At 41.6% G+C, this 15,891-nt stretch overlaps 1 protein-coding gene across 6 annotated transcripts in view; it reads left to right on the forward strand.

Annotated features, from left to right (window-relative positions):
- Window positions 1-15,891, forward strand: part of tbc1d7 (TBC1 domain family, member 7) — a 70,149-nt gene that overhangs the window by 32,954 nt on the left and 21,304 nt on the right. For all 6 annotated transcript variants that reach the window (XM_048561766.2, XM_048561775.2, XM_048561740.2 and 3 more), the window contains 2 exons: window positions 801-988; window positions 1,897-2,034. In XM_048561766.2, the coding sequence (XP_048417723.1) occupies window positions 801-988; window positions 1,897-2,034 (326 nt within the window). The remainder of the gene's footprint in view (window positions 1-800; window positions 989-1,896; window positions 2,035-15,891) is intronic.

Below are 15,891 nucleotides of genomic sequence, written 5' to 3' on the forward strand. Positions count from 1 at the left end.
TGTCTAGGGATGTGTAGGTTGGATGGATTAGCCACGTGAAATGCAGAGTTACAGTGATAGGGTAGGGGGGGTGCGTTTGGGTGGGATGCTCCTCAGAGAACTGGTGTGGAGTTGGAGCAAATGACCTGTTTCCACACTGTAGTGACCCTATGAATAGTTTCTAATAGGGAAATGGATAAAATATTCTTGGGGCAGCTCAGTGGTTAGCACTGCTACCTCACAGCCAGGGACCCAGGTTTGATTCCACCCTCGGCAACTACCTTTGTCGAGTTTGTATGTTCTTCCCGTGTCTGCGTGAGTTTCCTCCAGGTGCTCTGGTTTCCTTCCATAGTCCAAAGATGTGCAGGCTAAGTGGATTGGCCATGCTAAATTTCCCGTAGTATTCAGGGATGTGTAGATTGGGTGGGTTATACGTGGATGGGTCTGGGTGGGATGCTCTGAGGGTTGGTGTGGACTTGTTGGGCCGAAGGGCCTGTTTCCACACTGTAGGAATTTTATGAAGTCTATGAGTCATCCATATTGTCTGGAGCTGAGCTTGAACCTTTAACTTGCTGACTGACACAAGTGGTGCATCTGACCAAAAGCTGACAAATAGCATTGTATGTGATTCTTGAGTAGCTAGAAATTCCATTTTGATACTGTGCAAATGAATGTACGCACCTATCATATAATGCCAATCATCAGTTTTGAATATGAAGTAGAATGTATTTTTAAATTAGTGTTTTATAAGATGATTGGAATAAATATGTGAACTTTGTTTCTTTTAAGCCTAACGATGTGATTCCCTAATTTCTTTAAAGGTATTCTTCCTCCTCATTATGAATCTCACTCTGCTGTGTTGACATTTCGAAAAGAACAGTATCAGGATTTGTTGCAAGCATTGCAAGTTATTCGGTTTGTTCAAGATTCCACCCCACAAGTTTGGGTTCACCTCCGAATGTACCAACTGGAGTCTGGTACACTGCCACGTCGTCCATCTCAGTCTCTGGTCAATCACGTTTAGCATTTGCTGCTTTTGTTCGATATTTGCATTTGATTTGCTATACCTTATTACTATGGGTCATGTTCAGTTTGCTTCACGTTGTTGCATTTAATTCATCATTTAATTCATTATTGAAGGGTGCTTAAATATGATGATTAATGATACTGCATGAGCAACCCAGGAGTTATGAGTCGATATATTAACTTTGAATTGAGTACATCAGCCAACTTATGAGTCAACATTAGATGGTACAAAACCTACCTATAAAATTTTGTTAAATCTCCAACTCATTCACTAACATTCTTTAGTAAGGGAAACCTGTCATCGTTGTCTAGTCAAGCCTCTTTGATTATCATGTTATTTAGTGCTCAGTGAACAACCTTCATAAGATTTGCTGCAAAGTTGAGCTCCTTCCCTTCTCAGGCTAACTATTAAGAGTGATACAAATGTACTCTTGCCAACTTCACAAACGTAGAACCCCTACAGTGTGGAAACAGACTATTCAGCCCATTGAGTCCACACTAACCTACTGAAGAACATCCCACTCAGACCCACCTCCTTACTCCATCCTGTAACCCTGTATTTTCCCATGTGTAATCCACCTAGTCTGCACATCACTGGATACAATGGGAAATTTAGCATGGCTAACCACCTAAACGACATATCTCTGAATTGTAGAAGGAGACCGGAGCACCCAGAGGAAGCCTGTGCAAACACAGGGAGAATGTCCAAACTCCACGTGGACAGTTGCCTGAGGCTGGAATTGAACCTGGATCCCTGGCAGTAGTGTTAACCACTGAGCCACCATAGCCCCCCAAAAACACCTTGAGAGTAAATAAATAGAAGAAAACTTGCTAATAATTATGGCATGCTGACTTTAAAAGTAATGTTATAATTAAATCTTTTCAACTCAGGAACCTGAAGATGCAGTTTTTATTGCAATAGCAGAAGCAATGGATGAAATGGTGGAAAATGATGTTGATGCCTACTGGCTAGTCAAATACTTTGTGAACCAGTTCAATAGTAAATACAGCGATTCATTAGCTCACTTGGTGAGTAACATGCTAAACATAAATTGTTTGTGTGTCCAGCAAGAATTAAGTTAATGAATTAACACAGTTCGCGTTTGTCATGAATGGTAATTGGTTAAGAGAGTATGAGTATTTCCATATACTTTTTTCTGTTCTGCCTTCACTACTAAAAGGAGTAGAATTTGTCATGGTGTTGCCTGCATGCAAACAATTCCTTATTTGCTGAGTATACAATACCTAGTTAAGCTTTAGTGCCTCACCTAGTTTGCTTCAATTTTGAAAATTATGAATTAGTGTAATTTGTAAATCTACTGGAGCTACTTTTGGTATCACTAGACATAAAACCTAACCAGTATGTAAAAGCAAAATACTGCGAATGCTGTGAAGGTTAACACTGACAGCTACTCTTCTCTCCCTCATACCATAACTCAACTATATGACTCTTCCCTTCAATTTCTCTGTCTTTTACAGGGCAAGATTTTCAAACACTGTTTACTATAGTCCCATGAATCCCACAACCAATTTCATTCTCCCCTTTCTCCATCACTGTCACATCTGTTTCGATAATACAGTCTTCTGTATTAGCACTTGTGGAATGTCTCCCTTTTCTTTTAACCACTGATTTTCTCCTATGCTCCATTGTGTTGTCAGAATCCTTGATAGTGTCCATTCTATTTCAAACTCTTCTGCCCTGATCTTACCCAATTCCTGAAAACAATAGGCTTCACAGGATCATATAGTACAGAAGAGACCTTTGGCCTATCAGGTCTGAACTGCCCAAAAACCATAAGACCATAAGACATAGGAGTGGAAGTAAGGCCATTCGGCCCATCAAGTCCACTTCGCCATTTAAATCATGGCTGATGGGCATTTCAACTCCACCTCCCTGCACTCTGCCCATAGCCCTTGATTCCTTCTGAGATCAAGAATTTGTCGATCTCTGCCTTGAAGGCATCCAACGTCCCGGCCTCCACTGCACTCCGTGGCAATGAATTCCACGAGCCCACCACTCTCTGGCTGAAGAAATGTCGTCTCGTTTTAGTTTTAAATTGACCCCCTCTAATTTTGAGGCTGTGCCCACGGGTCCTAGTCTCCCTGCCTAACGGAAACAACTTCCTAGTGTCCACCCCTTCTAAACCATACATTATCTTATAAGTTTCTATTAGATCTCCCCTCAACCTTCTAAACTCTAATGAGTTCAATCCCAGGATCCTTAGCCGTTCATCATACGTTAAACCTACCATTCCAGGGCATCCGTGTGAATCTCCGCTGGACACGCTCCAGGGCTAGTGTGTCCTTCCTGAGGTGTGGGGCCCAAAATTGGACACAGTATTCTAAATGGGGCCTAACTAGAGCTTTATAAAGCCTCAGAAGCACATCGCTGCTTTTATATTCCAACCCTCTTGAGATAAACGACAACATTACATTCGCTTTCTTAATTATGGACTCTACCTGCAAGTTAACCTTTAGAGAATCCTGGACCAACACACCCAGATCCCTTCATACTTCTGCTACCAACACTCCCAGATCCCTTTGTACTTATACATACCTAATGCCCACACAAGTCCTGCTTTCCCACACTCGGCCCATTGCCATGAATGTTATGACACTTCAGGTGCTCATCCAAATACTTTTTTGTGGTTGTGCGGTTTCTAGCCTCAACTGCCCCTTCTAGGCAGTGCATTCCAGAACCCCACCCACCTCTGAGTGAAAACTTTCTCCTTAAATCCCCTCTAAACCTCTTCCACTTTAAAATTATGCTGTCTTATTATTGACTGTTCAGCCAACCCTATCACATTTTACAAGCTCTATACACACTGATTATCCTCATAGTCTTCTACACCTCTGTCATCAGGTACCCCCTCCCCACCCCTGCCACCTTTCTCTGCTCCAGGAAAGATAACACAAACATACTCGGCCTCTATTCATAGCTGAAACATATAAAACAGAGGGTTAATTTGGAAGAGTAAATGCAGATGACACAAAGATTGGGAAGGCTGCAGACAGAGATGAGGATTGCTAAGGGATATGGCAGGATAGATAGGCTGGAAACTTGGGTGGAGAAAAGGCATGTGGAATTTAATCCAGACAAATGCAAATTGATACATTTTGGAAGATCTATTGCAGCCAAGAAGTATACAGTAAATGGCATAATCCTTAGAAGCATTAACATTCAGAGGAATCGAGGCATATAGGTCCATAATTCTCTGAGAGTAACAATACAAGTGGATAAGGTGGTCAAGAGGGCATATGGCATGATTGCTTTCATTGCTTGGGGCATAGTGTGTGAAAATATTCTTGCCTTTGTGTAGAACTTTAGCTTGGAATATTGCGTACAATTCTTGTAGCTACCAGAAGGAGGAGGCTTTGGAGAAGGTACAGAAAAGATTCACCAGGATGTTACCTGGTTTGGATGTATTAGCTATGAGAGAAATTAGACAAATTTGGTTTGTTTATACTTGAATATTGGAGATGGAGTTTACCTAATAGAAGTTTACAAAATTGTGAGAGGCCTGGATAGTTGGAATCTTTTTCCTAGGGTAGAAGTATCAATTATTGTGTTTAAGGTAGAAGGGGGATGTTTAAAGGAGACGTGAGAGACAAGTCTTTTGCGCAGAGCGGTACGTGCCTGGAATGCATTGCCGGAGGAGTTAGAAACAAATATAGTGGCGACATTTAAGAGTATTTTGACAGGTACATGAATAGGCAGGAAATAGAGGGATATGGATTGCATGGATGCAAACAATTTTAGTTTAGAAAGGTATCATGTGTTGGCACATGATTGATGGGCTGAAGGACCTGTGTTGTACTGTTCTTTGTTCTTTGAAATCCTCCCTCCCAGGCAATATTCTGGTGAATAACATTTGCACACCATCCAATCCAATCACTAGAAGTGCACATACTACTCTAACTGTAGCCTAACTAATGTCTGTACGGCTCCAGCATGACTTACCTGCTTTCGTAATCTGTGCCTTGACTGATAAGGACAAGGATCCCGTATGCCTTCTTAATTACTCTAATAACCTGTCCTGCCACCTTAAGGGATCTGTGGACAAGCATCCCAAGATCCTTCTGCCCTCCCCTTCAATCCAACAGACTCTGTATTTAACAGTTTTACCTTTCAATACTTTCACTAACCCCATTGTAATATCACCACTGAACAGGTCTTCTAATTCCTTTATCAACATTTCAAAGGCGTAGCTTCATCTGTCATGCCCCAACAACCCCTTACATTTCCTTGGCATTTTGCAGCATCTACTTGTCCACTTCTTTTTCACTGTCCGAAGCTCCCAACGTTGCTGCAGGATGAAACTTTGATTAACTTGTACCCTATTCAATTAAGCAGAACATTTTTCACACTCTTGATGTGCCTTCTTTGAATTGGGGTAGACCAAACACAGACTAGATGACTACTTTGCCGAACACAATTATTCAGTTTGCACTCCTGACCCAATGCTTTCAGTGGCCTGCTATTTTAGTTCTCAACTCTGATTCCTTTCTGTCCTCTGCTCCTTTGTTTTCCAGAGTAGCTTAACATAAGCTCAACATCAGCATATATTTCAACTGGCTATTTTACAACATTGCAGATTTAATTTTAAATTGTAAGCTCTACCTATTTAGTTTTCTTTTTCTTTCCTAGTTCGCTTTTCTGCCACTATTTCCTTCCATTTTGGATGGCAGCTGTTTATCCTTCTGGCACTTGCACCTTCTTGAAACAGTTAAGAGTCGTAGAGATTTATAGGGTGGAAACAGACCCTTTGGCCTAACTTGTCTATGCAGCCCAGTTTATGCAATTAAACTAGTCCTACTTGCCTGCGTTTGATCCATACCCCTCGATATGTATCCCATCCATGTACGTATCCAGATTTTATTTTAGTTTACAAAATTGTACTTACCTCCACCACTTCCTCTACAGCAGCTTGTTCCTGACACTCACCAGCCACTGTATGGGGGAAAAAAATTGCATCTCTGGAACCTTTCGTATCTCTCCCCTCTCACCCTTAAACCTATGCACTCTAACTTTGTACTACTCTACCCTGGGGTAAAGCTGTTGGCTATCTAACTTAGCTATGTCTCTCGTGATATTTTAGACCCCATAAGGTCACCACTCAGTTTCCTATGCTCCCCGGGGAAAAAAGTCCCAGCCTGTCCAGCCTCTTCTTATAACTCAAACCTTACAGTCCAGGTAATATTCTAGTAAATCTTTTCTGCACTGTTTCTAGTTTAATAATTTCCTTTCTGTCGTAGGGCAAGCAGAACTGCTCCCAGTAAGCCAAATGTGGCCTTAACAATATCTTGTTCAGCTGCAACAAGACATCCCAACTTCTATACTCAGTGCTGTCACTCACCGTATTAATGCATTCTTGCTTATAAACTATAGATCTCTAATGCTTCCGGGTCTGATGAAATACCATCAACTCAAAATCATGGAAATACTCAGCAGATCAGGTTAGATCTTTGGTGACATTTCGTGTTTTAGGTCTGACTTGTCCAGTATGCTGATGTAGCAGTCAGTATGTGACAGTAGCTCCTTATTTTTCCAAAACTGAGATACTCAGTTGTGACATTGATCTGTTCAGTCATTAGTCATCTTTTGGTCCAACTCGTCCGTGCCGGTCAGATATCCTAAATGAATCTAGTCCAATTTGTCAGCATTTGACCCGTATCCCCCTCAACCCTTCCTATTTATATACCATCCAGTTGTCTTTTAAATATTGTAATTGTACCAGCCTCCACCACCACCTCTGGCAGCTGATTCCATACATGTCCCACCCTCTGCGTGAAAAGGTTGCTGCTTAGCCCATTTACCATAAGTCATCTAGTTTTGCACTCCCCTACTCTGAGGAAAAGACCTTGTTTATTCACTCTATCCATGCCCCTCATGATGTTATAAACTTCTGATAAGGTCATCACTAAAAACCTCAGATGCTGCAGGGAAAATAGCCCCAGCCTCTTGAGCCTCTCTGTATAGTTCAAACCCTCCAATCTTGGCAACGTCTTTGGAAATCATTTCTGAACCTTTTCAAGATTTTTTTTCATCTTTTCATTAACGAGATGAGGGCATCGCTGGCTAGGCAGCATTTATTGCTTAGAACATAGAACATTACAGCACAGTACAGACCCTTCGGCCCTCGATGTTGTCCCGACCTGCCATACCATTCTGAAGCCCATCTAACCTACACTACTACATGTACATCCATATGCTTGTCCAATGACGACTTAAATGTACTTAAAGTTGGCAAATCTACTACTGTTGCAGGCAAAGCATACCGTACCCTTACTACTCTCTGATACTCTCATTACTGATGTCGGGCAATCTAGTCTGTAATTCTGTGTTTTCTCTCCCTCCTTTTCGATTAGCAGGGTTATAGTTTCCAATTTCAGTTTGTAGTTAATACTATAGAATCTATCAAATTTTGGAAGATGATCACCAATGCATCCTTTATTTGTAGGATCGCTTCCTTTGGTACTGTGGAGTGCACATTATGCTGGGGATTTGTCGGCCTTTAGCTCTGTCAATTGCTCTAGCATCACTTTTTCTTAAGAATACGAGTTTTCATTTCCTCCCTCACACTAGGAATCTTTGATTTTCTGTTATTTCTGGGGAATTACCTGGGTCCTGTTTTGTGATATGTTCAATTCTTTTGCCTTTTCATTGGTCCCCATCATAATCTCCCACATTTCTAACAAGACCAACAGTAGTCTTTTCACTTTTACAGAAGCTTTTACAGTTAGTTTTTATGGCCACTAGAAGTATAGATTCATAAAATAGAATAGAATCATACAACCCCTCCAGTGCAGACAGAGACAATTAACCCATTGAGTATCCACCAACCCTCCGAAGAGCATCCCACCCTTACCCCGTAACCCCATATTATCCACAGATAATCCCCCTAGCCTATACATCCCTGGACACTATGCAACAATTTTGAATGTTCATTCCACCTAACTTGCACACCATCGGGCTGTGGGAGGAAACCAAGCACCAGACAGAAACCCATACAGACACCGGAAAATGCAAACTCCACACAAACAGCCACCCAAGTTTAGAATTGAATCCTGGTTTTGGTGCTGTGAGGCAGCAGGCTAACCATTGTGCCATCATGCCTCCTGCATTTAGTTATGAGATTACTCTCATTGTGTTTTCCCCCTCTGGATCAATCTTTCTATTATTTTTTGTTGAATTTTGAACTATTCTGAGTCGTATGGCTAACTGCTTTTTCCAACAATTTTACTTGTCTCCTCTTTGGATTGAATGCTGTATTTAATTTCATTTATAAGCCATAGTTGAGTCACCTTTCCTGATGTATGTGTGCACCAGATAAGAATGAATAATTGTTGTAATTCATGCATATGTTTGGTAAATATTGCCCAATCCATATCCACCATTGATTCATTTAGTAACGTTCCCCAATCACATCATTGCTGACCTGTGCCTCATATCCTCGTAGTTCCCTTTTTATTTATATTTGGGCCCAAGTTTCAATTCCAACTGCTTCACTCCAGCTTAATGAACAATTCTGTTGTTTTATGGTCATTCTTGCACAATGGACTCCCCATAGTAAGCTTATTAATTAATCCGTTTTCATTGCACAGTGCCCAGTCTAGGATAACCTGCTTTATAATTGGTTCCTTTATGTATTGGTCTAAAAAACAGTCATGTGTACACTCCAGGAAATCCTCCTCCGCAGTATTACTGCTAGCTTGGTTTATGTAATCGATATGTTAGATTGAAGTCTATGATTAAAAATTTACGTTACTGCATGTGGCTTTCATTTCGTGTTTAAGCCTTCCATTGCATCACCAAACCTATTTAAAGGCCTATAGGTGATACCCCTCCAACTCTTTCTGCCCATTGGTATTTCTCACCACCATGCACACGGATTCCATACCATGATTTTCCAAGCCGATATGCTTCCTTATTATTGCATTATTTACTCTATTACTAACAGTCCATTTTCATTCCCTATTTGTCAATTCCTCCTAAATATTGAAGTTGCCTGGACATTCAGTTTACATCTTTAGTCACCCTGCAGTTGTGTCTCCGTAATTACAGTTATGGCATAATCATGCATATTTACTTGTGCTGTTAATTCATTTACCCTATTGCAAATGTTATACACATGAAACACGTGTCTAAGATACACTGCCTTTAAACTATGTCAGATGACCTAATGTCTCCTGATGTGGCTGACTCGTATGATAAGCCTTGGGTGGTATGTTATATTAAAGGTGCTATAAAATTTGTTGTTGACAAACCTGCCCTAGTCCTTAAGTGGCCCACATTACTTCTAACTGTCCTTTTTCCTAATTAATTGTTAATGTTTTCTGTGTTGACTTTGATGTTCCTTGCCAGATTCATTTTTTTGCTTCTTTTTTGTAGTTTGTCCCAGGTGCTTTATCACCCTACTTAGTCTTTGGCCCAAATTTGTATTATTATTAGCAGTTTTATTTTTGTGTGGTCTGTTATGAATTTAGTTGTATTTTTGGTAAGTAGTTGCCTTTTGTCCTTCGGGTGTATAAATTGGATCTGTTTCATGTTCAATTATATTTGAATAGCCCTATTGATTATTTGTTACTTTATCCATTAAGAAATTCAGTTTATGCTGGACAGTCTTTATCTTATCCTGTCGAAGACAGTCTTACTTAAAAACCTTTTTTTAAAATTTAACTTAACTTGAACTTTTACTGTACTTGAACCTTAGCATGCTTCTCGCTTTCAGTCACCACAATTGTCATTAGTTACACATTCATGAGCAGTTAGTTTGTTCACTAATTGTGTTTCACCACTGATTGCTGAATTGATAGATTATTCCCACTTATTCAAGTTTGTACTACTGCAGAAAATGTTTGAGGTGCACTAAATAAATGTTACTTTTTATTTCTGCCAGAATATGCTAGTCTGATAATCCCAGTCGCTATGAAAGTTAAAATTCATCACTAAAAGAACCTTGCCTTCACTGCATGTTTGCTTTAATCTCAGCAATTAAGAGCAGCCACTTTGCACCTAGTGCCAGAGAACCTAATGTACATCTCCAGCCACAAAAAGACACTGGGAGAACATGTAAACTCCACAGACAGTCACTCAAGGCTGGCTTCGAACCCAGCTCCTTGGAGCTGTGTGGCAGCAGTGCTAACCACTGAGCCACCACACAGCCAACAGAAGATTCAGAAATAAAAGATAACATGGTGTAAAGCTGGAAGAACGCAGCAGGCCAAGCAGCATCAGAGGAGCAGGAAAGTTGACCTCATTTCCCACTTCCCCTCCCCCATTTCTGAAGAAGGATCTTGACCCAAAATGTCAACTTTCCTGCTCCTCTAATGCTGCTTGGCCTACTGTGTTCATCCAGCTTCACACCATGTTATTCTCAGATTCTCGAGCACTGGCAGCTCCTGCTATCTCTAAAAAGATTCAGGAGGTCTCCTCAGTCTAGGGAATAGCTTTGAGCTGGCTAGTCAGAGCTCATTTACAATGTACACATAATCATACAGCATGGAAGCAAACCCCCTTCAAACTAAACTAGTCCCACCTGCTGCTCCTGGCCCATATCATTCCAAATCTTTCCAATTCATATACTTATCCAAATGTCCGCTAAACATTGTAACTGTGCCGACATCCATCACTTCCTCAGGAAGTTCATTCCGCACCCTCTGTGTAAAAAAAAAAATTGCCCCCACGTCTTTTTTAAATCTGTCTCCTCTCACCTTAAAAATATGTTCCCTAGTTTTGAAATCTCTCATCCTAGGGAAAAGACCACTAACGTCAACCGGATGATATATACCCCTCACTATTTTATAAACTTCTAAAAGGCTGCCTCTTAACCCCCTGGGCATCAGTGAGAAAAGTCCCAGTCTGTCCAGCCTCTCCTTATCACTCAAAACGTCCATATCTGACAACATACTGGTAAATCTCTTCTGATCCCTCTCCAGCTTAATAATATCCTTTCTATAACTTTCTCACATTGGGACACTTCTAATATGACACCAGCATGTTCTGTTACTTCATTTTATTTTTTGCTAATGATCAGCCCCATCATTAACCTGCAATCATACCTTCTCCTTCACCTTCGATTTTCTAATTTTCCATGCAAGTTGACCCAGCCCTCATGATTTCGTTTCAAGCACTCTCCACAACCCTAATTACACAACTTGCTGGGACTCTGGTCTCAACATGATTCAGGTGGATCCCATCCTATTGGAACAGCACTGAGACAGTACATGGGGATCTTTGATATAATGAGGCACTTAGTGGAGCTGTTCATTCACTCAACAGGTTTATTTGGTAAATTAATATGTTGGTTTCACTAGATTAACTGTGGGATAAGATTACAGAAATCTCTTGGCAATATGGAGTGGAATTAACTGGATTTAAGGCAGATCTCATGTCTGTATCAACATCTCGATGACTGTCAGTTAATAATTACTCCTTTCAGGGGTTCTTGCTATGTCTCCTGTTCTCTTGCCATTCCTCTGTCTCTTTGCTCCCTTTTGAAACTCTCACTTCTCACCTTGAGAGGTCACTTGATCCCGTAACAATCCATCGAAGTGAAGTCCACACCATGCCCTTCCTGTACCTTTCTCATGTCTTCAGTTATGTTCATCCCAATCACAGGCAGCATTCTGATTAAAACCTCTATCTACATCTTCCAAGAGGGCTGTGTCATTGTAAATCGCTTTCACTCACCCTCTCGGAGGCTGGTGATACTTGCAGAAGGAAGTATTTTCAAAAAAAAGGGGAACAGACTGCCTAATGTGCGTAAATAGGGAGAGGGTGGTTGAGAGCATTAATCCACCTCCATTAGGTTCACAGACTGCCTATTGTGTGTAAATGGGGAGAAGGTGGGTGAGAATGTAAGAGTATGGGAGGCAGAATGGAGGAGTTTATATTGTGACTGGTGGGAGGTGACTATATTGAGATAGTGATTTGGAGGAGAAAGGTATTTGATTGGAGGAGATTGGCAGGAGACACAGGGAGCAAGTTTGGTCTGGATGGAGTGGGGATATTTTAATGAGGTTGCGGCTGGAGAAAAATGCTTTCTAGGGGCTCTGAGTTGGAGGAAGGGGATTGGGAAGGTAGGTTTTCCCAAGAGACTTGAAGTACAGTGAAGTGGGGTGAATTGGAATAAAGAATTTGGAGAGGAATAAAATAGAAGAGGGAATTGGAAGAAAGTAGATTGGAGGAGAGGTTATTTTGTCTCAGGAAAATGGGAATTTGAGGGGTATCTACACTACCTTGATGTGATTGAGCTAGGAACGGTTAGAGGATACGGATTAAATCAACAGATAAAACTAGTGGTTACAAAACAGATCAAAGGGCATAAATAAAGACTGTGTATCTGAATACATGTAGCATTTGGAACAATACTGATGGAACTATTAGTGCAAATAGTAAGTTATAAATACAATCTGATAGCCATTACCAGCTACACGATGACATCAATCAAGACCTGAGTATTTTAAAGGTATAGGCCATTCAGGAAGGACAGGGAACTAGGAAAAAGTGGTGTGGTTGCTCTGTACATTAGGGATGATTTAACTTCAGGAACCAGAAATAGAATCAGGTTAGGCTGAGATAAGAAATGATACCCGTAAATAAGTGATAACTTGGCAATGGGATACCAGCTGCTGTTTAGTTATTTCAGAGGCAACATTCCTGAAGAAAATTTGTTCGCAACAGTCTTTGTGTTGGAGTAAGCATTTCTGGAATTATGTTGTTATTTGGAAGGCTTGACTTGTTCGATCCTGCCATTGAAAACTGGGCCCAGTATGTAGAAACAATGTGATATTCTTTCTGGGCAAATGAATTTGGGGAAGATGAAAAGCAATGTGTAATCCTTCTGACTGTTCGCAGACCAGCAGAATTTTCAGTCATTTGGAGCTTAACTTTCCGTCATGCACCGGGTAATAAAACCTTTCAAGAGTTTGGCCTTGAAGAGGCCAGCAGAGTGGTGATGCTGATTGGCTGACTTGGAGAAGATCTGTATTGCTGCAGTCACGGCTTCCAGAAGGTGGTTTGTGGAGGGGCTGTTGTCAAGTGACATGGCTGGCTCTGTTCCTAAGAAGGGAAGGACAAAGAGCACTAGAGCAGTAGTTATCGGGGACTGTATAGTTTGGGGTACAGATAGGTGCTTCTTTGGACATAAAATGGTTAAATAAGTAGGATGATGTCTTGCTTTCCTGGTGCCAGCGTCCAGAATGTCTCTGAACAGGCAGAAAGCATTCTGAAGGGAGAGGGTGAACAACCAGAGGTTGTGGTACATATTGATAATAATGACATAGGTAGGGTGAGTAACAAGGTCCTGCAGTAGCAGTTCAAGGAATTAGGTAGAAAGTCAAAAAGCAGGACCTCCAAGGTTGTAATCTCAGGATTATTCCCTGTGTCACATGCCATTGAGGCTAGGAATAGGAGGATTGCACAGCTCAACACGTGGCTAAACAGATCGTGTAGGAGTGAGTTTTTCAGATATTTGGGCCATTGGGATCTCTTCCAGGGCAGGCGGGACCTGTACAAGAAGGGCAGGTTGCATCTAAACTGAAAGGGTACAAATATTCTGGCTGGGAGGTTTGCTGGTGTCACTGGGGAGGATTTAAATAGCTTGGCGAGGTGGGTGGGGGACATGGTGTGGGAATCAGGAACCAATGCAACGGTGAACTGACTGAAAGTGAACTAGAGAATAGGGCCAGTAAGCCTCCGAGGAACAGCAGGCAGGGTGTGGTTGCTGATCAAAGCAGATCTGGTGGACTGAAGTGCATTTGTTTCAATGCAAGTGTAACAGGTAAAGCAGATGAACGTAAGAGCTTGGAATAGTACTTGGAACTATGAAGTTGTTGCTATTACAGAGACTTGGTTAAGGGAGGGACAGAATTAGCAGCTTAATGTTCCAGGATACAGATGTTTCAGATGGAATAGAGGGGGATATAAATGGTGTGGGGGAATTGCACTGCTTGTTAAGGAGAATATCACAGCTGTACTGCAGGAGAACACCTAAGATGACTTATGCAGCGAGGCAATATGGGTAAAGCTCAGGAACAGGATGGATGCAATCACAATGTTTGGGGTATATGATAGGTCTCCCAATAGCCAGCTGGAGATAAGAGAACAGATATGTAGGCAGATTTAAGTAAGATGTAAAAATAACAGGGGTATTGTCATGGGTGATTTTAACTTCCCAAAAATTCACTGGGACTCACTTAGTGCATGGGGCTCAGATGGGGCAGAGTTTGTAAGGAGCAGCCAGGAGGGCTTCTTGAAACAATGTGTAGATAGTTCAACTAGGAAAGGGGCCATACCGGACCTAGCATTGGGGAATGAGCCTGGCCAGATGGTTGACATCTCAGTGGGCGAACAGCTCAGGAACAATGATCACAATTCACTGCGGGAGGACACCTCAGATGGCTCATACAGTGAGACAATATTGTTAGAGCTCAGGAGCAGGAAAGGTGCAATCACAGTGTTTGGGGTTTACTATTGGCCTCCTGACAGCAAGCTGGAGATAGATGAACAGATATATAGGCAGATTTTGGCAAGTTGTAAAAGTAACAGGATTGTTATTGTAGGTGATTGTACCTTCCCATATATTGACTGGGACTCACTTAGTGCTTGGGGCACAGATGGGGCAGAGTTTATAAGGAGCATCCAGGAGTGCTTCTTGAAACAGTATGTAAATAGTTCAACTTGGAAAGGGGCCAAACTGGACCTTATATTGGGGAATGAGCCTGGTCGACATCTCAATTGGGAGAGCAGCTTGGGAACAGTGACCACAATTCAGTAAGCTTTAGGATATTGATGGATAAGTGCAGTTGTCAGGTGGAAGTGCTAAATTGGGGGAAGGCTAATTGCAACAATATTATGTAGGAACTAAAGAAAGTAGATTGGAGGCAGATGTTTAAGGGCAAATCAACATCTGATATGTGTGAGGCTTTCAAGTGTAAGTTGCTTAGAACTCAGGACCAGCACGTTTCTTTGAGCATGAAGGATAAAAATGGCAATTTTTAGGGAACCTTGGATAACAAGAGATATTCTGAGCCTAATCAATAGGAAAAAGGAAACATTTATCAAGGCTAGGTAGGTGGGAACACACAAAACAAGGGTGGAATACAAGGAAAGTCAAAAGAAACTTAAACAAGGAGTCAAGGGCTAAACAGAGTCATGTAAAGTCATTGGCCAACAGAACTGAGGAAAATCCCAAGGCTTTTTATACATATATAAAGAGTAAGAGTAAGAGGGTGTCCAGGCAGAGGGTTGGCCCACACAAGGACAGGGAAGGAAATTTATGTGTGGAGCCAGAAGAAGTGTGTGAGATATTTGCATCAATATTCATCATAGAGGAGGATTTGGTGGATGATGAGTCTGGGGAAGGGTGTGTAGGTAGTTTGGGTCATGTTGAGATCAAAAGGGAGGTGGAATTGGGGGTCTTGGAAAAACAATTAAGGTAGACACGTTTCCCAGGCTTGATGGGATATACCCCAGAATACTGAGCGAGGCAAGGGAGGAAATTGTTGGGGCCTTGAGGGAAATCTTTCTACCTTCACTGGCTACAGGGGAGGTCCCAGAGGATTGGAGAATAGCCAATGTTGTTCCTTTGCTTAAGAAAGGTGGCAAAGATAATCCAGCTAATTACAGGCCAGTGAGCCTTACGACAGTGGTAGGGAAATTATTGGAGAGGATTCTTCGAGATAGGATTTACTCCCACCTGGAAATCAGTGGGCATATAAGCGAGAGGCAACATGGTTTTGTGAAAGGGTGGTCATGTCTCACTAACTTAGTTAAATTTTTTGAGGAAGTGATGAAGATGATCGATGAGGGTGGAGCAGTGGATGTTGTCTACCTGGAGTTCAGTGAGGCCTTTGACAAGGTCCATCGTGGCAGGCTGATAC

Source organism: Stegostoma tigrinum, chromosome 2 (genome assembly GCF_030684315.1).
Source record: "Stegostoma tigrinum isolate sSteTig4 chromosome 2, sSteTig4.hap1, whole genome shotgun sequence".
In the NCBI taxonomy this organism is placed as follows: domain Eukaryota; kingdom Metazoa; phylum Chordata; class Chondrichthyes; order Orectolobiformes; family Stegostomatidae; genus Stegostoma; species Stegostoma tigrinum.